The sequence below is a fragment of the Periplaneta americana genome, chromosome 10 (assembly GCF_040183065.1).
Source record: "Periplaneta americana isolate PAMFEO1 chromosome 10, P.americana_PAMFEO1_priV1, whole genome shotgun sequence".
Classification (NCBI taxonomy): domain Eukaryota; kingdom Metazoa; phylum Arthropoda; class Insecta; order Blattodea; family Blattidae; genus Periplaneta; species Periplaneta americana.
Window position 1 is genome coordinate 66007080 of NC_091126.1, and position 24188 is coordinate 66031267.

The 24188-nt window shown below is 35.3% G+C and overlaps 1 protein-coding gene across 5 annotated transcripts in view; it reads right to left on the minus strand.

The window, feature by feature from the left end:
* LOC138707758 (UBX domain-containing protein 7-like) overlaps window positions 1–21682 on the minus strand; it is an 83533-nt gene extending 61851 nt beyond the window's left edge. For 4 of the 5 annotated variants that reach the window (XM_069837627.1, XM_069837628.1, XM_069837625.1 and 1 more), the window contains exons 1-2: window positions 21518–21682; window positions 13147–13479 (exon numbers count right to left, since the gene is read on the minus strand). In XM_069837627.1, coding sequence (XP_069693728.1) covers window positions 13147–13479; window positions 21518–21584 — 400 coding nt within the window. In that variant the 5' untranslated portion in view covers window positions 21585–21682. Of the gene's footprint in view, window positions 1–13146; window positions 13480–21362; window positions 21487–21517 lie in introns of those variants that run through there. The other variant, XM_069837626.1, reaches the window with a different exon arrangement.
* Window positions 21683–24188: the final 2506 nt, after the last annotated feature.

The window sequence follows — 24188 nt, forward strand, 5'->3', positions numbered from 1 at the left end:
ACAGGGATCAAACATGTCATGTTGTTGGAGTGTTTTAGTACCAATTCATTGGGCCATTAAAATAAAAAGGAAAACAGATGTGGGCTTCTTCTTCTTCTTCCAATGGAAGCATTGTAAATTTTATTCCATTTGTTTCACAGTGATGCAGTAAATGCAATGATGTTCTTGTTCTTGATATCTTCACTTAGTTTTATCCACAGTAGTAAGTGGTTACTATCTTTTTTGCTCTTTTATTCCTTAGAGATAGTACACTTTTCTGATTTATAAATGCCTTCTTTATGAAAGTTGACAGCTAAACTGTCATGTTGTGTGGTTCCTCTGAAAGTTGTGGCAGCTTTTTCTCTGGGATTCTTTTTCTATTCTTGCAGTTTTGGTGGATTTCTTTCCCATGGTTCGCTTACTGGCAGTAGTATGGAAATCTGCTTGGCAATTCTTTCACCCATTTCAATCATCAACATTGATTTTGGATGAAACTTCTGATATAATAATCAAATCATAGCTCTCAACTGTTCTTCGTTTTGTTGGTCAGAAGAGACAGACTCAGGAAATATTCCTCAACTTGACTGATGTTAGTAGTGATTGTTCAGATATAGCCCTTTATTACATGTTAAAATTGCTCTGAATGATTTGAATGTGTCTGCCGAATTATCTCCATGGTAGCGTGTCTGCTTCCAGACTAGCCAGCTCGGGTTTGATTCCTGGTGGGGTCAGAAATTTTCATGTAAAATTTCTACCTCAGGACTGAAAGAGATGGTGGTACACAACTAATCACTAGACTGTGCACTAATATGCCTGGGTTAAATCCCAAATCTCCCCGCAGTGCATACGAACAGAAGGCATATGTCACTGCTGATAGTTTATTTGTCCGTCAGATGGGGGCGTTAAGACTGGCGGCTCCCTTGGTGCTATTTGATAGGAGTGGGTTATTTGCTGGCAATGGGTTTCCTCTCCCTTCCTCATCTTCACCATCATTACTCATTCCATACACTACACTCACACTTACACATACATTCACCCTAGTACACAACGTAACTCTCCACAGATACACATCATGGGGGTTAGTGGGGTTTAAATAAGGACACGTTAGTCACTAAGGATATTTGCGCCCTTCACATCATGTACAGCGTGGCCACCAAAGTGGTATGCAACTAGAAAAATGGGTCACAGTCCTGCCATCTATCCGCAATATGCAGAACCCGAATCATGTAAAGTGAAGTGGGTAGGCATTAGATACATACATAATTTGAATGCGGCAGCAAACTTATTGCTCAAGTCTATGACATCACTGCAGTAGTGACAGAACAAGTTAACAGTTTAAATTGATGTGAAAGAGCTATACCCCAATGCAGTTTGCGTTCATTGTTATAATCAATTGCTAAACTTAACTCCAAAAATCACCCTCAAATATCAAGGAATGCAGGGTTTTCTATCAAAAACCTTCGGAACTTTTAGCATATTTTTCTGTCTTCTAAACAAACAATATGCTCTTTAGTTTTTGTCGAAAGGAAACTGCCTTCAGTCGCACCTATGAAATGGAATTTTGCCTCAAGCATTGTGGATACTCTAAAGAAGAAATATATGATAATAATGCTCTTTCAACATGTACTTGATCACTCTGCAGATTCGGGTAACGATACAAAAAGGCTCAGATTTCTTGTCTTTTATGATAAAGTTTCAGACTCGTTTCTCGATTAATGTCTTTTCTGAAGTATTTACATTCGTAGAAATGTTCTGTTCAATATTCTCAAGAGAAAAGCATGTATATACTGTGCTGAAAAGTGAAGGAAAAAACTCAAGAAACTATAAAAAATAAGGGAACAAAATTTCAGGAAAACTTTCGAAGAAGTCACAGAAGGAGATGATGAACCATGTCTCAAAAAGCTCAGGAGGAAAACACATCTGTTCGTAATTCAAATAAAGAACAGAGTTTAATCCAAGGGGAAAACTTGACATCTGCTTATTGAGCAGTAATATATATGACACATACAGCAAAGACTTTCCTGAAAACTCTAAAAATCCTAGAGATGCAGTATGGTACATTCTTTATATACATTTGAGGAATGAATTGTCTCTTCTCTATTATTCGCAAGAGTTTTACAATAAGCCTGTTTTAGAATTGATTAAGTTTATGAATGAAAATTACCTGAAAATAGGACTAAAGGAAATGTATAAACTTGCTGAATTAATTGTCATAGTTCCTACTGCAACAGGAATAGCTGAAAGGCCGTTTTCTGTGTTGAGTACGACAAAAACTTACTGCAGGTCAACTCAAGGTCAAGAAAGATTATCTTTGCTAGCAGTGTTGTCAATGAGAAACCTTTACTTGATGACCTAAAAATTCAACCGACATTTTATGATGAAGTGATACAGAAGTTTATTGAGAAGAACAGGAGGACAGACTTTATCTTGAAGTGAAAGTTTGTGATGATAATTCATCACCTTCCAGTAACTACTCCATAACACATTTGCAAGTAAGCTTTACATTTCAGTCGCATCAATTTTATGTTTATTGTGTGTGTGTGTGTGTGTGTGTGTAAATAATCTCTTAGAATGTGCAATGAGCTTTATAATAGTGAATATTCATTTTTTATTCACATCAAAAATAAGTACTGTGACTACGTTGCTTAGGGATAGAGATATTATAACTGTAAATAAGCATGCACAAGAATTTTCACCCCTGGCAATGCTAAAGTTTACAGTGAGGAGAAGAGACATAGCAAAAGGTTGCACTAATCTGTGAGAAAAAGTATGTTTAAATACTCAACTTACACTCAGGCAAGCCGAAGCACTGGAATGAAGGCAACCAGATATCTTTTGTTTTTGTACTTCGACGTCCACTACCAAGATACTTGAAACTCAATGGTCAATCGGTGGCAGAGCTAAATTACAACATCAGTAACTTGTTCCTTGGACTCACTCTAACAATAATATTGTCTGTAAACATTTGTGTTTAATTTCGTAACACATTCTTTTACTTTAAAAATTTTATGGCTTCATACTGGAATGTCATTGTTAATATTTAATACTCTTCTTATATTTTATTTTTTTATTATTATTTCGGAGGAGGGGGTTTTACTGCTTCATTGGTGAACTCGTTATACCCAACTATATAAATTTACAGCCAGAATTGAGAAAGTTTCCTATAATGAGATATGTCAGTAATATTAATTCTTTTGCATTTTAAGTAAACTATTTAAGGGTAATTTGGTCAGTTGTGTTTTAATGACTCTGCTATTGCTCCTTTATCATATAAAATGAATGGAACCACTGAAGCATCCTGCATGTCTCAACAACATTTGACAGTACTTAAATGTTGTTGAACATCTTCAAGCTGGAATCATTATTTATTGAAACACTGATTGTTCCAAAACTATGTGTTAAAAAACCCGTAAGAATTTAGAACCCGAAATACAGGGAAATTCAAAATGATTAGAACGATAAAAACATGTTTCATCTGGAATACAACACTACCAGCAATTGGTTTTCTGGAACAAATCCTAAAGGTAATTTCAGAACAGATCCAGTAGTTCATAATTCTACCACCAGGCAGCAGGTAGAATAGTTGTGAAAGTGGCTGTCAGTGATGAGGAGAAAGCATTCTTTATCTTACAATTTCATGTGAGTAGGTAAGTGCTGAGTGTGCAACATCAATTTCATACACGATTTCATACAGGACCACCAGCACATCACTAAATAGGATGTGCAGCTAATGGTGATCAACAACTTGTACAGTGACCCCAAAGATCGATGGATATCACACCCTGTGATTTTTTCTTATGACAGTATGTTAAGGACAATGTCTACAAATCACCACTTTTCCAAGATCTGCGTGAATTGAAAACTGCATAAAAGTGCATTTTTAGCTGCAAACCATTGATGACAACATGTTGGAACATACCTGGATGGAGTTAGATTGCTGCATTGATGTTTGCAGAGTAATGAGGGGAGCTCTGTAGCAGCTTAGTGTTATCCACTAACAAACTTGGAGTGTTCCATTATATATGTGTGAAATTATATGTTTTGACAATTTTATATATATATATATATATATATATATATATATATATATATATATATATATATATAAAGTGGCTAAATTTTGTTTTTAAGATCTGTTCTTTAGAAGTATAACTTACGAAATTATAAAAATCTGGACTCTAGTCATTACTCTAAAATGTGCTTTATGCATGAGTATTGTCCATCAGCTGGGTTTTCTTTACTACCATTACATAATGGAAAACTCGTAAAGGATTCATCTGTTTAAAATTTGTATTGACACAATTTCAATTTTATTTATGGCATTACTGTGAGAAAATAAACGCTGCAGTTTTTACAAGAGAAAGGTGAGTAATGATATTAAATTAGGCAGGAATGATGGATTGGCCAATCAGATTTGCATTTTTTCTCAAATACTCAGGTTCTTCGGAAAGAGGTTGTTCACTGTCTGAATGACTCCAAGCAAGCTGTTCTCTCACTATGCAATAGATATGTATGTAAATTTTCACATTACTCTCATCTTTATCACTCCCCTGAGTTTAGTTATCATCTTCCAATCTTCAATTATGTGAGAAGGGACTGCTGTGCATTAACATCTAAAAATAAGGATATATAAAATTAGACTCATTAATTATTAAGATATAACAAAATGAAACTCAGAAATGAATACAGAATTCACAAAAATAATATTTACCTGGATTATGTGCAATACTAGTTTCAGAAAAATTCTTCCAAAAATTAATGTTTAACAAAAATGTGTTCACATCGAATGAAAAATATTTTACAGAGACACCCTTAAAACACAAACTTCAGTTACTACACAATGACATAAATGCTCACACTTGGCCTGTGGATAAAAGCAAACTAATGTTGTGAATATGATTACTACGAAATTCCATACTTCTGCATATGTCTTCATTTTAAGTGTCAGAATTACTGTGAAGGAATTTTGAGAATTAACTACCGTACTTACTTGCAAACAGGACCTACTTTTTTAACGAAATTTTCTCATCAAGATATAGGCGAGAGTGTCTAACAGACGCAAATATCATAATGTTTAGATCTACTCGTATGTAGAAAGAAGTAAGATGAGTAATTTCACAAAAAATACAAGAGATTTTTTACTTTTTATTTTATTTATAATGGTTAATTTAATTTCTATGACTTAACACATTATTCACTGTTAAAATATCAGAGATCAGATCTTGCCAAATCAGTAGGTGCAGGAAGTCAGACACAGGAAAGAGTCAATTGAGAAATCAGCAAAGACATATGGCATAACTGTGTTTACAAGCTAGAAACTGAAACATAGCTAAGAAAGATATGTATGAATATACTTACACTTAAAATAAAATTGCACAATAAGACTATGTCCATGTAACAACAAAAAATTAGTAACAGAGGACACCTCAAACCTATGGTAGCGAACTTCTATTATCGCTGCTCCACAATTTTCTGGTAGGCCTACCAGAAATCGTTGATGCTGTTGTCATCCCTGCCTTCACTACTACTGACACAGTCTGCATGATTGTCATCATTATTTTCTTTGTCCTCCCATTTCCACAGTAAATTGTCCTCAGTACAAATCATACAGAAAGAAATGTTCGTTCTTTTGAAGCACTCTTCCATGTCTGGTGTTACAAGCCCCCAATCTTGCAAAATTCCTTCTACAAATCTCTTCTAGCAATGAAGTTTTCTAGTTTCCGTCACATTCTGTGAGCCCTTAGCCATCCACTCCGAATAGGAACGTCATGTATGTCCTTCAGAAGGCTTACTGATTGACAGATCCAAAGGTTGTAGAATGGACATGAGATCTCCAGTTTTGCGTCCACAGGATCTATAAAGTATCCAAGAAAATTGTCGAGGACTAGCATTGCTTTCTTTCCTAGCAGAGCATCAGACGACAAACCTACACTGTTTCCAGCCAGTCATTGACGAGATCGGAAAACAGTACATCCCTTATTTTGAAACAGATGTGGATGCCTGAAGAAAAGGCTCTCTTCAGCAAAGTTTTCCTCTTGGAAACACAAATAGAGGCAGTTTCTCACATCAGCAGTAGCACCTAACATTATTGTACAGCAGAAATTCTCTGCCCATGTAGCCTTAAGGAGAAAACTGTACTCATCTTTAGCATTTATTGTCGCACTATTAAGCACACTGAAATAGACTGGAGTCTGATCCATTCTGCCGATCTGTGAAAGAAAAAAGTTATGTTTTTCTCGCAAGTGGTTCACAAAACAATGGAAGTCAATTATCTAGTCTGTATAATCAGCAGATAGTCACTGACATAATGAAGATTTTCTTCTGAGGCTGAGTCCACTCCTGCACATAGAATGCACAGCCCAAACTCTGCTTTCTCTCAATTCTTGACCGTTGATTAATTTCGATTTCACATGCTTTCATCTGCATCATATCACGAGTGATAGCAACCCCTGCAGTGGCTGAGAGGTCAGTCCTTCAGTTTGTCACGCAGGCAGTCCAGGTTCTAATCCCAGTGAAACCTGTATTTTTCACGGAAAAATGCATTGTGATAATTTTGGCAGACAAGGTAGCAGTTGGGGGTTTTCTCATGGTTCTCCTGTTTCCCCATATTAGGCATTCACATCATTATCAATTTTCACCATTTCTTCAACATTCCATAGCATTTCCCAAATGCAGGCTGGCAGAGGGGACTGACCTAGGAATAAGTAGGGTTGACTGTTAGAAAACTGGATATGCAGAGAATCTTAGTGTAGTCAGTCAATGTGGGTTTGGAAATACACCTAGCTTCAGCACAATAGATATCAGGGTTCTACTGTATCTCTATATTAAGCATATACATCATTCCATAGCATTCTACAAATGCTGACTGGTGTCGCACAGAGGGAGTTGCCTAGGTATGAGTGAGGTTGCCTGCTCGAACTTAAGTGTAGTCAGCTGGTGTAGGTTTGGGAATGTGCCTAGCTTGAGGGTTAGTACAATAGATCTTGAAAGGTCGTAGTGTTGGGTAGTAGTGCACCCCTCTCCTGAAATTCCATTCCGCAACTGATGGCATTTCCACTGTCCCTTTTTTCCACCACCCAAGGCGATATATCTTTCATCAGTACCAAAATATCTTCTTGACCACAGTCCTAGAAAAGAACTTGTTATTTTTCGCAGCCACTGATTTTTCTTTCTGATTTCATCAATAACGAATAATTTTGTGCTGGACAGAAAACACGAGCTGCCATTCTCACATCAATTCTCTTGGCGCATGTAAGAATTTTGAATTTAAACGCAATTGTAAAACTACCACATTTATCTTCTTCTTCTTGTTTTCTGTTACTCCTCAGCGGATCATAGGGCGGCAACGAATTTCCTCAACCTCACTCTGCTGACTTTCATCTCTTTCCACATTTTCCCCTCCTCTTCCACTTCTCGCTCCACCGCTCCCATCCAAATCATTCTTGAAACACATTTATCACTCAATTTTATTCGTTTGTACATAAAGATGGTACCAGTACAGGTTATCAGAGAGTTAATGTTGAGTGCACTATCAAGCAACTGTGGTGAATATTCTAAGATGCACACAGCAGGAGGGTCGAATTCTATAGCTTGAGTAAGCTTAGTTACATGTTTCTAGGTATAATTTTAGAGAACCTAGACTTTTCCTGGCAGGAAAGTGGATCTACACAATATATTCTATCTACTGAGACAACGAGTCGATTTCTAAAACGATGTCTAGACCACGACCATGGCTTTAAACCGCGTTTGGATTTATAAAACGAGGTCTTTTTCATTTTTCTGAGCCATGGCTCGAAACCATGGTCTGAAGCAGAGACCATGGCTGGGGTAGGTTTAAAACTACGGCTTCGTGTATACAAGATGGAGGCAGTAGATGAGCTGGATCAAAGGAAAATTTTCGAAGAAATCAACGCAAAATTTAGCAAGAATGTTAAATAATAATCTGCAACGAAATGCAAGAGGCGATAGGTTGACAATTTTTTTACATTTTCTTGTTGCTTTCAGGGAAGTAAGATATAATATTTTATATTAATTATACCTTTATGCCGATAGGACGATATATCTTAATTCTTAGTCCTTACAGCAGTTTTGGACATTTTATTTAATACTACAAGAACGTGAAACAGACGTGATTTTGTCTTCTTATTTTAAGTGTTATGCTACTGGGGCTTTCCACGTAGTAGGCCCTAGTAGCCTATTATATGTACAAAGAGAACCATAATACATTTTAGTTTCAATTGAAATTTTAATCCAGTTAGTATTTAGGGGTGCTATTCAAGGACATTTCGCAGCACGCGCTACGAGCAGACTAAGCTAGCCCCGGCTATCCACTGGTTACTTGTACAGAATTCAAATCATATCCTACCGCTAACACTGGTTTATGAATATGAAAAACGCTGATCATCCACTGGAAACCCGCGCTAAAAATGTCTATGAACACGGCCCTAGGTTATTAATTCCTTAGAACCGTGTTTTCAGTTAGTTAATGTTGGTAGTAGTTATGAACAAATGATAAACTACAACATAAACGCTCGACTTGTGCTAATTTATTTGTGTAATATCATTCTGGTACCAAAAAATCCATTCCCTATTAAATACTAAGCAATGCTGGTATCTTAAACGCACGTATATTTCCTAAATATAACAATACCTTAGCTGAGAACAAAAGAACGTGACTTACTGCAATTCAATAAAAAATATTGATCCCGATGTTCATTTATTTCTAATATCGACTGTGTACAGGAATAAAAAATAGATTCTTAGCTGCGTTGCCATATATAAAACCCACGAACATCGATTTCTTCTCAAGCCGCGTCTCGACTTCGTTTTAGAAATTGCATAAGGATTCAGACCTCGATCGTGGTTTAAGAGCCGAGGTTTGGAACCACGATTTTGTCCGCGTTTTAGAAATCGACCCAACATGTATTATCCTTCTCTATGTTTGTCATGTGTTGCCATAAGTATTAGCATCATACTTTGCTTACCACTTGACGAGAGAGTCCTATTACTTACCAAAGCCCAATTTTGCACAAAATTCTTACAAAAAAACAAGTCAAAGAGTCCAGTCATTTCAAACATTTATCATTGTGCTTAAAGATCAGTGAGTAGGTAATTACATGAATGATTACTAAATCATGTGTAAATAAACTGTTTTACTAATTGAATCAGTCAGAGCTAAAAGGAATTAAGTCAAAATATGCAGTTTTGGTTTATGCAACATTTGAACAAAGGATGTCATGCGCATCGAATGGTGGAAGAAGGAACTAAGACTTTTAAATATTCTTTTGTCTTCTATAACATAAAAATATATACATTTGTTTTATTAGTAGAATGTTTTTGCTTCTCCTGAAAAGTTGTTAAAAGTGACTTAGTTCCTTTTAGCTCCAAGTGATTCAATTACATTGAGATTGAAATGTTTCTGCTAAGTAGCATGTGTTCAGAATAATGTTTTCCTAATTACTCTGTAGAGTGCATGTCAGCTCCAGCTGGCTCATCTGTTGAACGAATCTTCTTGGTGTAAATTCTGTTGCTCAAAATGTCAAGAAATGTATTGTAGCTTTCGTAATTTTCTACAGATTATTGATTTCTTCATCTAACTGTGTATGCTTCCTGATTTATTCTACAACATGTACTTCTTAATTTTCCGTTTAGAGGAACAAGTACGTAGCCTATGTCTATATTTTGAATAAATTGCTGACTGTTCATTAGCTCTTAATATTCTTTCTATTAATGTGACACCAATTATTATTATTATTATTATTATTATTATTATTATTATTATTATTATTATTATATGACAAACTTCTAAGTTGAAAAGTATCTCAAGACTACAATTACTATGTGCTTTGTATAGTACATAAGCAGTGTGCAGGATTTTTGTTCTCTTCAGATCCAAATTTGGTACTCTTGGTATGGCAGAAAGCTGCTCAGTTAGGACATTCCCTTGAGCAATAATAATGAGATATGTAATATTAGTTTGCATTTCCATATGCACTGTATTTTCCAAGATCCAAATCTGAGTCTGTCTGGAAAGTATCCAGCCATTTTTAATATCTCTAGAACTTGTCATGCAGCCCTGATGTAACTTGACAGCCAATTAGTAAGCACCTTACTGCACATGCGTGAACAGGCATTCCTCAGTGGGCCTTCATTCAGTAGTGAGATGCTGTAGAATAAGATTGTGTATTTTATGATCGTCACATTTATAATTGCCAAGTGAGTAGATCAGCAAATCTGCATCTAGTTTTGTTTCCAACTAGGACATCAGTCTGCAGAAGTGATTGGAATGATTAAGAGGGCTTTCAGGGATGATTCTATTAGTAAAGTCCAGATAAAATTATTGTACTTATGCTTCACAATGACTGCAAATCTGTTGAAAGCAATCCACATTCTGGAAGGCCAATAAGCAGAACATGCGAAAATGTTGAATGTGTTTGAGTTAAAATCAACGTAAATCAGTAACCGACAGTGCGAGAGTTAAAAAATCTGAGGATTATATTCCCTAAAACTCCGGGCTTTCTCTAAAGCTAAAATAATCTTTGAAAAGTGAGGAGATTGCAAACTCTGGACGAGATTAAGGAGAAACCGAGGCAGATGAGGCAATCCTAAAAGAGGACTTTGCAGATTTCTTAAAAGTATAAGGGACGCTGGGCTAAACAGGTGTGATCCCTAGGGGAATATTTTGACAAAGGTGCCACTGTCCTAGTTAGGCTACTTTTTTAAATATTAAACAGCTAAGTATTTCCTGGATAGACCTCGCATTTTAGAACAGTTAATTATTATTGCTATTAAATTAATTCTGCTAAAATATTCAACAGATGTGAACGGCAACCATAATCTAACATGATTCTCGCAAGATGAACTTAAAATAAGATAGGTGCCCAATACTACTCACTTAGAATGTTGTATAACTGTTGCTATGCTTGCAATATTTTCAAATGTTGTATTGTAGATCTTGGAACTAGTCGTTTGCAAATGGTGATTAGGATCTTGTGTTATATGTTGATATTTACCGACGATCTTACTGCGAGCATTCTGGAGGATATGGCTTAGTGGAATCGCCATGTTTACTAAATGGGGTTATTTTTGTTTTGTTGAGAATAGTTATGTGAGGTCTATAGAATGGTACTGTAATATGTAGAAATTTCTCTATCCTAAAATAATTTACATTCATCACTTTTCAAAACTGGTGAGGGTTGGTACATGTAATACGGAACTATTTCCCTGTGTAGTCCCATGTCCTTTGCATGATGTTGTTGGAATACTTTTGCAACACTGTCGTGTATTCCTGTGTATTCTGCATCTGCAAGCAGACCATAGCAAATGAGCAAATAACATATTTTATTATTTCCTCTGCTTCATGATACTTTCTGATCCAGGCATTCAGGTTGTCGTCTTTTAAGGAATGTTTAGTATAATTTTTAATTTCTTTACACAGTTCTGTATAGCCATTATTACAGATGGTAGATTTCAGCTATGTAAAATTAAAAATTTAGCAGTTTAAAAATCAAATTTACCATTTTATAGCACTTTCAATGTTAAAATTTAGTACTTTTTAGCATTTTGGGATAGAACATTTTTTATGGAAAGTTTGGTGGTAGAAATTCAATATTTTTTATGGAATGTTTCGTGGTAGAAATGCAATACCATCAATGTGTTAACAGATATATTTTCTAGATTTTGCAGTTAAAATGCTTTAAAATAATAAATAAGTAAAGGAACATAAAATTATAGGGAAACTGTGAATATTGAAAAACATGCCAAAGGCTATGGTGTGATTTTACTTGCATCCATCATGTTAATCGCAACAACCCGTTACCAAATACTTGTTTGTTAGTGAACACTGGGCCTAAAGATATCACATAGACTGCCAATATTCTATCACCATGAAGAGACAGATTAGTTGAAAACTCGAAATTACGGTAGATAACAACAAAGAGGAAATGAGGTAGATAACTTGCCATGCTATTTATACTATAAAAGCTAACAAGGTGGGATGACCAAACTATTTGAAAAAATGTAGGAACCTGCAAGTGGCGATGCCTTTAGATGGATTCAGTATTGTGGATTAAAAAACTACAATAATACTCTTAACATGCTTTTAAATATATAATTACTTATTCTGACAGCATTCTGGCACATTTTGCATTTATCGTGACTGCAAACATCTGCCATCTCTAGCCATTATGAATCCTGTGGTTTTGCTGAAGAAAGCATTTTTCTTTAGCCACAGATTACTAGAAATTTGGTCTTTGTGCCAATCTTCTACATATATTAGAAGTGTTCAATGCAGTGCTCTCATTTTCAGTGTGGTCCTTTGTTCACGTTCAGATAAACCTATGAATTTGTATTCTGGATTTGACGAAGTGAAGTGGCATTGTTATCAGTTTCACAGATGGTTCAGAAAATACTGTCTTGCTTTTTAAAGAAATATTGCGAGAAGTCAATAATCTGTTCCCAATATAATTGTCTTCCTTCTGGTGTATGCAGTTATCCTTTCTACAGCTCTCACATTCGGTAGTCTGTTAACTTGACTCATAAAATCTTCTAATACTGTGGAAGATCACTTGATTCCAAACAAGTGAAATAAATGAGAAGAATCGTGAAAGTGATTATGATCTTTACCTTGTTTCCTTATGATCGATGGCTTTCCATTCGACTCGTAATATTCTTTTTCTGTGAGTATTATTACAATTTTAATAATAATAATCATTATATCATTATTACTATTGGTCTGCAAGTGCAATTATGCAAAGTTTTCCTACATCTTTGTGAAGCTATTCTCTACTTCACTGTAATTCCATTATTAATAAAAATTTTAAGATATATATATTTACATTACGTAACTACTTTAAACACATATTTCTATCTTGATTACACTGATCAAGTACCGCATTCCCGTGAGAACAATACAGATACAAGTTCTTTAGGCCATACCTTAGGCCTACTCTTTTCATATACACCAATACTTCCTGAAGATGTTTCACAGGAGGCCTCAGGAATACAACTCCATCAGAAGTCTACATTTTCCCACTAAGGGAACAGAACAAAAAAGAAGTGTGTTACAGAAAAACATAGAAAACTTGGCCAAGTTCACTTACCTTGTTCTATGAGCTACAGAGAGAAAAACGTAATCATATAACCATTTTAGAATCAATACCAACTTACGTGTTTCCACCTCGAAATCACGGAATGAATCAAATACGGAATGAACAGCCCTTTTTGTCCTGGTAGGATAGCCCTGGAATGTTGGGCCTTCAACGAGAACTCCCTGACGAGGTGGAATGGGATCCCGCACATGACTAGAGGAAGCACCACTGCCAACACCCACGCTGCCGCCACCTCCTCCTCCGCCGCCACCTCCACCTCCTCCTCCTCCCCCATCACCACCACCACCACTGCCTCCACCTGCTTCTTGTTCCTCTAGGAACATATTAACAGCCATTTCCATATTTCCCTGACAGACCTCCAGCACTTGCTTTGCAACATCTTTGGATGCGCCTGCGAAAATAAACAAAAAGCCATTGTGTATAATTTACAAGAAATATCCTGATATAAAAGTTTATGATGTAACTTCATTTGTTGATCTCAGGGACCTAGTAATGCCACTGTAATTGATGTAACATTACATGACCAGAAAATTCACATTTTGCTGATCATCTTATGCTTCATTTAATTATTAGTGACTTCTCAACAGACTGATCCCCTCTTCATCTTTTTTGCCGGGTCTGCCAGGATTCGTCCCAACAACTATTCCATCTCTACACCCTTACACGAAACTACCCAGTTCTATGCTACTAATACAATTATCTGAAAGTTTTTCGTTGTAATGTTAGTTATTAAAATTTCCAAGAATTCAAATTCTTCTTAAACTTCATAGTGAATAATAGGTAAACTCATTCATTCATGGTTTTCTGCCCAACAGCAGGTCTTTCACTGCAAGCCCAGCATTCTCCAATCTTCTCTATTTTCAGTCTTCCTCTTAAGGTGCACACACACTTAGTGAACAAACGAATGATGAAGCGAAACTTCGTTGTTCATTTGCTGTTAGGAGCAACGTACAAATCATCAGCAAATGGTCACAAAACATTCACGTTCGCTGATTACCTGTAATAATGGCAGATGAAAATATAATTACAGCAGCTGTAGCCGTTGTTATTATTATAGGCAGTTTAACAAAAAGAAAGTTAAAAAACAAAAGGCGATGGTAGCAGATGCCACTCTATGAAAGTCACAATCAATATAGAGGCACTGACTTGCTTCATGATTTACGTCGAATGGAATCAGGACAGTTTCACAATTTCTGTCGCATTTCAGAAACACACTTCGAAATATTACTGTGCAAAATAGGGCCAAAAATTTCCAAGAAAGACACAGGCTGGTGAGAAGCAATACCTATTCAGGAAAGGCTAGCATTAACACTTCGATATCTCACTATAGGAGATTTGTATACAAGTTTTATGTATTTATTCAAAGTGTCGAAACAGCTGATTACCAGGATTGTTCCAGAAGTATGTACAGCTATAATTGAGGAACTGGAAGATTTTATTAAGGTACAACTGAAAGACAGGGGAAAGTTTCAATATACAGATACCTCACTGACAATAATTATCTTAAAATACTAAAAAGAGATTTGTCTGTGTTTGTCGAATCCACATCATGCTTATGAAAAGGTACTTTTCAGTGCCAATAATTTAGTTTGTGTGCACAAGGCTGGAACTTCGTTTTTTTCTGGGCGTGAATTTGTCAAAAAGGAATGACATATGTTTATACGCGAACCAAGCTGACTCGTACACTTCATCACTCCCCATTTCAGATCTTTTTGTGGACTTCTGTCTTTCCCTCCGGAATGATGTCAGTAGGGACTCAATTTTCTTTTTGACTTCTGCTCCCTACAATAAACAACAAATATGTATCCACTGAAAATAAATAAACAAAAATAATTTTCAAATTTTGGACGTGTTTGACTCGCCTACCTTGTAGCTGAACATCTTTCCAATAGCTTCTTTATTTTATTGGATTATTTTACGACGCTGTATTAACATCTAGGTTATTTAGCGTCTGAATGATATGAAGGTGATAATGCCAGTGAAATGAGTCCGGGGTCCAACACCAAAAGTTACCCAGCATTTGCTCGTATTGGGTTGAGGTCCAATAGCTTCTCAAACATCATGTTTTCTTACTTTATTGTGGTAAGTAGGATGCTTGGGATTCCATACAGTTTCCTGCATTAATAAGATTTATAACAGCGTTTTCAGTCCACTCCAGTTTCGACATCCTGTTAGTGAAATTGAACTAAGCGCTGCATTCTGCTATGAACTACAAAATAGTGGAAAATCCCGTCCACAACAAATACTAACTTCCTTTGATGTACTGACAAGCGACGGATCACTTCCGAAGGCAAACCAAACAATCGGTTTGCCTTTGCTGCGACATACATACGTTCCGATTTCAGTTAGTGAATGCATTCATTTGTCGTTTGTTCATTGTTCATTCACTAAGTGTGTACGCACCTTTAGTCTCTGCATATGACCCATGTATCTTAATGCTGTCTATTATCTGATATTTTCTTTAGCCCGAAACTTTTCTCTTGTTCACTATACCTTATAGTGCAACCTTCAGTAGGCAGTTTCTTCTTAGCCAGTGACCACAAATTCCTTTTTCTCTTCCTGAGCCATTTCAGCATATTGTTTCTTCACCCACTCTTTCTAGCAGAGCTTCATTTCTTGAACAACAGGTAGTGGAACGAGAAAGGTCATACCATTATCCAGTGACTGACTGCAGGTAAGAGCAATGGGTGGGATGTCCAACACTTGTTAAAAGTGTGTTTGTGCCTCTCTCCATTACCAGCAAGTAAGTAACTCGGAAGAGAAGAAATTTGTGAAAATCTTCATCACTGTATGTATAGGATATGATGTTTTACTAGCTCTTCTGCAGCAATTCCATAGTGCGAGTGCCCACCCCCCTTCTGCCAGAGTCATATATGAAGCATATTATATATTATAATTATTAATTACACGTTACCTGTCACTTCTTTGGCGAAAAAATGTTTCGTGACATATTTTTGTATCTAGCAGCTGTTTTTCTGCAAAGCATACTTTACCTTACGATGTCATTTTAATCCTCTGAATCATAAGTGTTTTCAGTGTTGATGTGTATAATGTAGGTCTGAATCCTGTCTCATTTTTTCTCACAATAATGAAGAAACTTTCTGTAGAAGAGTCACTGTGAAGTACAGTTAATACTTCAAGTATAACTTTACTTAATGTTTTATACTTTAGAGAGATCTGCAATTTTGCCCTTATTTGCATTCTAGATCCATTTATAAAGCGTTTAGGAAAAGTATCACATGAATAAGCTGCAAAGCCCTCTTCCCATCTGTGATGTTCATTTTCATTAATCAAATTAGGAAATATTAGAATAAAATATTCAAAGTGATGAATATGATACATTTCTTCTGTCTTCTGAATACTGAAGAAATTCATCTGCAATTGGAAATTTATATACAAGTAATCCTCCTCTTTTGAGGACAAAAAAACATACTATAGACCCGATTTTTGACAGGATAATTTTTCTTTTCCGCAATAACATTCCCCTTGCCTGCATTCGTAATAATTAAGGAAAATTCGAAATGGTTGCCACTTCTGCACAAATGAAGTAAATTCAAGTGTTTTTTTTATTGACAGCCTGATTTTTGTATACATATGAATAAAACATAGAAGCACCTTTATTATTCGTTAGTAGGCCTACTACTGTATACAAGTCTAGCCTACAGTTCTTTTATTGAAATGAATTCTTTAAAATAATAATAATAATAATAATAATAATAATAATAATAATAATAATAATAATAATAATAATAATAATAAAAATTTGCTAGTTAAATCGAATTTTACATATTTCAAATTTCCCTCAGAGTTTGAATTATAAAAGTTTCCACTGCAAGTATAACTATATATTCATTAATTCATTTACAGTGTTCTACCCAAGGGCAGGTCTTTCACTGCAAACCCAGCATTCCCCAATTTTTTCTATTTTTCTGCCATCCTCTTTTTTCCACATATGACCCATATATCTTAATGTCGTCTATCATCTGATAGCATCTTCTGCTCCGAACTCTTCTCCAGTTCACCATTCCTTCCAGTGCATCCTTCAATAGGCAGTTTCTTCTCAGCCAGTGTCATGTATTTTTTTATTTTAGTAGGTTATTTTACGACGCTTTATCAACATCTTAGGTTATTTAACATAAGATGAAGATGATAATGCCGGTGAAATGAGTTTGGGGTCCAACACCAAAAGTTACCCAGCATTTGCTCATGCCAATGTCTTATATATGTATATAGAGCACTGTTGACACTTTCTTATGAAATTGTTAATTACTTTAAGAAGTTCTGCTTCTCTGATTGACTCGATTTCACCTCTTATATAGTCTCGAGCGTTTGGCGCAGGAAACAGAAGTAAGTTACGAATCCTCTCATGAAGCAACACAATTACTTAAATTCAAGCCATACAGAATTTCGGTATTTCATAAGTTAAATGAACAAGATCCCAATAAGAGGATGCATTTTTGTAATTGGATTTTAGAGAAAGTAAATTCTGAGGAAATTGCTCCGACATTAAGTCATTTTTTTGATGTGGCCTATTTTCATTTAAATGGACATGTATCCTCACAAAATCATCGGTATTAGTCAGGAGAAACCCAATCTTGTACTCGAAACATCTTTGTATGGTGAAAAAATAGGTGTGTGGACTCAGAATTATTGGGTCTATTTTCACTCTGGGCACAATCACCAGTGAACATTATGTGAATGAGATCCTTAACTCATTTTTAGATGAACTGACTTATGGAGAACATTCCTCAGTGTATTTCTAACAAGACTCTGTTACTGCTCATACTGCCGAAGAATCCAGATTTAGCACAATGCGATTTCTATCTATGGCGGGAGGGAGGGGACACTTAAAAATAAGGTTTATGCGAAAAGCCGCATACAATAAATGAGCTTAAAGACTGTGTGAAACAAGCGTTGAGTGACTTCTGCCGATTTTGAAAGAGACACCAACGCACTTGAACTGCCAACATAGAAAACAAAAACATCACTACCTGTTCAAGAGTGCCACACTCAATCACTTTCACCTTCAACTTGACGAGGATAATAAAAGCCTAAACTAACCTAACATAACCTAACCTAACCTGTCACTGAAATTTTAAACCAACCTAGCCTAAAGTGTCACAGATTCGCTTATACAAGGCATAACGAAAGAATAAACTATCCTAACCTAACCTGTCGCAGTTTCTTATATGCAAAGCATAATAAAAGCCTAAACTAACCTAACCTGTCACTAAAATTCTAAACTAACCTAACCTGTCAGATTTGCCTATACAAGGCATAACAAAGCCCTAAACTACCGTAACCTAACCTGTTACAGATAAGTACGCAAGACATAATAAAAGTTTAAACTAACCTTACTTGTCATAACACTCCATTTTCTTACCTCTACACACTTCCCTGAGGTATGAATATGGCCGAATTTCTATCCCGCTGGAACACTGCAAACTAGCATGAAACGTTCGCAATGTCTCGTAAGTTATGTTGGTACATGTAAGATGCCTGAAGATGCATATCCGCAATAGGAAAAGAAGTCACTCAACGCTCGTTTACCCAAACACTGTGTAAGAGCTGAAATCGAGTCAATCAGTGAAGCAGAACTTCTTAAAATAATTAACAATTTCATAAGAAGGTGTCAACAGTGTGTAGGAGTTGGTGGGGGACATTTTCAACACCTACTTTGAGCTGGGTAAGTACAAATTCCTATACTAAATGTTTCAGTGCTGGCAGACCAGGTGGCCGCTTGGCCGCAGATAAGCTCGTAGCGGTGGGCGGTGGGAAAATGAAAACCGCGCGACTAAACAAAACAGTGTCACTGGGTGTGTGTGTATATATATATATATATATATATGTGTGTGTGTGTGTGTGTGTGTGTGTCTATATATATATATATATATATATATATATATATATAAAATCATCACCACCATCATATCCCTCACGTATTAGACTCTGCAGGATCTGTTACGGTCTCATGCCAGCGCTTGCATGGTCTTCCCAATTTCCTCTTTCCTCCTGGTACATAAGTAAGAATCTGTTTAGGCCATCGTGTGCTATCCATCCTTTTGACATGTTTTTTCCACTGAAGTCAATATTGTTGAACAAAATTAACTATAGGATCCATTTTTAGTTCCTGCAATATGTCCACATTTTTACAGTGTTCCAGCAAAGAGCATCCCGCTGTTCGTCGCATGAACCTCATTTCAGCTGTCGTCAGCCTTTGCTCATCAGCTTTTCTGATTGTCCATGCCTCGCTACTTACGGTATATATATATATATATATATATATATATATATATATATATATATATATATATATGAACTGTAAGTAATGTCATTAATTTCAGGGGTTATCCTTTGAGATATTTCAAACAAAAAAGTTTAATACAATTTTCTCGTTTCTGTTTCCTTTTCGAGATAAAAATTGTTTTATATCAAACATTTCATAACATGTTTGGCTTTGGGAAAGACATTGATTCAATTCTCAACATACTCAGTCAATTTAAGAGAGCAGTGTATAATGATAATGAATGACTGAGAGAATTTTAGTTTTGTCCTTTAAATGTGCAGAAATTTTATGCGAACAAATGTAACATTGTAAAATGTCTTTTCAGAATGAGAAGTCACATTTATTCAGCTCACAATATTATATATTTATATTTCAGGTATACCGTTCCCGATAAAATTGACACATGAATTCTCATATGAACCAAATCTATGCAACAGGCTACTGCACACAGAAAACCAACAGCGTGACGAAAACCAGTTTTTCATTAAAAGATAGTAATAGGTATATTGTCGCCAAAATTTTTAATCGAGTTTTCGCACCATATTTTTTTCATTAAACAGCGTATGAGAAGTATAGTCATTCTCTTTTTGCATCTTCCTCTCATTCATTATTTTAGAGGTTTACTAATGAAAGCACATGTCAATTCAAGGCACACAACAGAAAATACATTATGCACTTATAGGTAAGTGTTCCACAGAGAGATAGTTAGCCTACTAAAACGAATAATTGCAATCATAATTTCATCCTCCTTTTTGTCCTTTCCAATCATAAAAATTCTGGCACCAGAATAAACATCTCAACATTACATCATTTTAACTTCTATTAGTAGGCCTATCATCCACTCCCAAACCTTCTCAAAACAAAACAAAGAAAACAAGCACATACAAAGAAGCAGGGATGCTATGTATAAACTAGAGTATATTTGCATCCAGAAGAGGGAGAGATTTGCTTCAATATGGCTCTATATAAATAAACTAAGAAGTGTTTTTTTGCCATTGATTTATTGAGTACATTTGTGTTTAATAAGTGACGGAAAGATGTTGAAATTATGTTAAAAGTGGAAAGCAAGGGACCACCGGTATTTTACAAGGTATGTGACAAGATTAGTGGATTAGTTGAGGGGATATCTAAGTGACGTGAGGCAAAGGAATATGTGAAAAGATTTCAATTATTTAAGATCGTTGCTAATTTGGCACAGAAGGAAATAATTACATTTCTGCTTTTAACAATTTCAACAGTTTCTCCGCCAGTTATTAAACACAAATACACTCAACAAATAAAAAATTAATTAGAAAAAAAAAACATTTTTTAGGTTATTTATATAGAGCCATGAAGGGCAAAATAATTACCGGCAAAAATAATGGTGAATGTAGAGTATCCAACGACCACGGAATGAATATTTCACTTTTATCACTGCCAATGTTGCACTATAATCGTATATGCAAAGTAGGCTATAACAAAAACTTAAACTAACCAAACCTAACCTGTCAAAGAAACAACAAGTTATACTAAATATGTGTAAAATTGGCCTATGTCTCTATAGTGGGCGGGACATAAGTAACATTGACCAAAATAATAAATTGTCATAAACTTACTGCAGTTGCAATTGCTCAAGAATATACTGCCACTTCAAATGAATACTTAGAGGCAGTAAAAACAAGGTACTAATCATTAGTCAGCTTCAGAAATATAAACGTCACATCTTTGGAACGAAGGATATAAATTCAACTTTACTGTCACCAGCTACTAATTAACAAACAATTTTGATATTTTTTGGTTTCGCGGCACAATAACGTAATGTATAAAAGTATTTCCAGTAAGCACATCAATAAGAGACTTTCCAACATTTAATAAATCGAGAAAATAGCACCGCTTGGTGCACAGATTACAATGGGAAATCAAAAAGCCATAAAACCTTATCGTTCAATGACGCCTAGCTATTAAGTTGCCTACCGACAAAGAAAGAAAGAAATGCAAATAGTATTTACGTAATATCAGTAGATGATATGTCCCAATGATATTAAAGCTTGAAACTTGACAAAACACAGTGAAAATGCTGGTCACTATTTCATATGTTTGTTTATATTAACATTCTTTCTGTTGACGGTGTAGTACGTATCAAAACAATAACCATAAACCTTACCCGTAACTGTACAAAACTGTTCTATTGCTCCTTTTGTTGGCTTCCAACTTTTTTGGTTCGACGCCATTTCTTTAAGAAATCAAAAAATACTTTACTTCCAGTGTTTCCGAATTGTCTCGCTCAACACCATCAAAAATCACAACACGACATCCGCCATGACACAACTGAGTCGAACTGTGTAAAGGTGCTGTTACCAACCTCTCGGTTTGATTCCATAATTTACCTTCGTCTGGGCATAGGATTGCCATACATACAATTATCATCGTAGACATAGAACTTATTTTGTATAAAAATTTTATTTCATTTAATTTATTTGTATTCCATGTATGTATGTTCAAAGAATTTATACTGACAAGACATAGATCTCGCGATATTTCACATGATATAATAGACAGACATATTTCATTTGACGCTCCTAGCGGTTCGAACTTTCAAATCAGGTGGGAATTCATTTAATGACGGGACTGGATGAGGAAATTAGAGCGTATAAGATAATATTTTATTCAGTATTTAGGTTAAATCCTGAGAGGATAGTTAAATCACAGTCTAGTATATACAGTCACGAAGTTTAATACTTACTAAATAAGCAAACATAGACAGTTGAAATATGCATCCATAGATAATTGCTCACCACCAGGATCGCTACTATCGCATCATCACAGACTCTTTCCCTAGCAGACCATAAAATATATTGTACTTTCCATATCGTGTTCTTTTGAAAAAAATAACACCTTCCTTCCACTATTGAAATATGAAATACATAAGGTTTATATATTATTTTCATAAAATATTTATTATATTCTATAAACTTACCTTCCTGGATCTTTCGGAAGGATAACTCTAAACTATTTTTTTCTAACAATTTATATTGTATTGTATTTATTAACATTCCATGCGATTCATACATGCTTACAGCTAGAATATGGAACAAGTCAAAAAACTTAATACTATTATAAAATCTTAATTTATAGTCTCAGTCTAGATGAAATACATACAGACGAGATTTACAATACAGTCTACTTGTACAACACATATTTTAGTATCAATTTCATGAAGTGTTATTGAATGTCATGAATTCACCTACAGAATAGAAGGCGTGAGAAATCAGGTACTTCTTTAATTTGGCCCTAAATAATTTTATGTTTTGAGTTTCATTTTTTATATCGATAGGGGAGGCTATTAAAAATTTTTTATTGCCATATAACGCACTCCTTTTTGATAGCACGATAGACTTGCCGATGGAGTATGAAAGTCATTTTTTTGACGTGTATTTATGCTATGAACTGTTGAATTAGTTACAAAGTTTTCACGATTACATACGAGGAAGATTATTAATGAAAAGATATACTGACAAGCCATGGGCATTATTTGTAGTTTTTTTAAAATAGTCCTACACGATTATCTAGATTTGGCACCTACTATTATTCTAATTACTCTTTTTTGTAATAGAAATATATTGTTACTATCTGTGGAATTTCACCAGAATATTATTCCAGAACTCATTACCGAGTGGAAGTATGCAAAATATATTGTTTTTAAGGTATTGATATTTACTATCTTTTGCATAGGTCTAATAGCAAAACAAGTTGAATTTAGTTTGGGGGTAATTTCTTTAATATGATTTTTTCCAATTTAACACATTATCGATTTTTAAGCCAAGAAATTTGGTTGTTTTTTCTAATAGATTATTAATTATTGCGCTGGAAATTTGCGACGTTGAATATGGACAGGATTTAAATTGAATTATGTTAGTTGTGTTACAATTTAATACTAATTTATTGTCTGAGAACCAGTCACATATTTTGAAGAGAATTTCCTCTGTTGAAGATTGGAATGTGTTGGAGTTATTGGCTGTAATTACTATACTTGTGTCATCTGCAAATAATATGGGATGACCTATATCTTTTATTGGGGGGGGGGGGGACAAGATCATTTATAAATACTAGAAACAGTAGGGGACCTAATATCGATCCTTGAGGAATTCCATTATTAATAGTTCCCCATGTCGATGCAGAGTTCATAGTTGTATTGATTTCAACTTTCTGTTTCCTATTTATGAGATACGAGTGAAACCATTGATGTGCAACACCTTTAATTCCATAATAATCTAATTTATCTAGCAGGATTTTATGATTTATACAGTCAAATGCTTTGGATAAATCACAGAAAATCCCTCCAACTTGTAATTTTTTTATTAACTGCCTCCAGAATTTTGTCAGTTAAACTAAATGTTGCATTTTCTGTGCCTTTATTTTTCCTAATTCCAAATTGTTCTGGGACTAAAATGTATATTACGAACTATTGCACAAAATATTACCATCACTGAATTTGCTGTAAGACCCTACATCAACCACTGTGAACTTGTAGTCGGCATCTACTGCAGCAAGTAATACAATTGAAAAATTCTTGTTTCTTTTTTTATTTTAGGTTATTTTACGACGCTTTACCAACATCTTAGGTTATTTAGCGTCTGAATGAGATGGTGATAATGCCAGTGAAATGAGTCCGGGGTCCGACACCGAAAGTTACCCAGCATTTACTCGTATTGGGTTAAGGGAAAACTCCGGAAAAATCCTCAACCAGGTAACTTGCCCCGACCGGGAATCGAACCCGTGCCACCTGCTTTCGCGGCCAGACGCGCTAGCCGTTACTCCACAGGTGTGGACAAAAA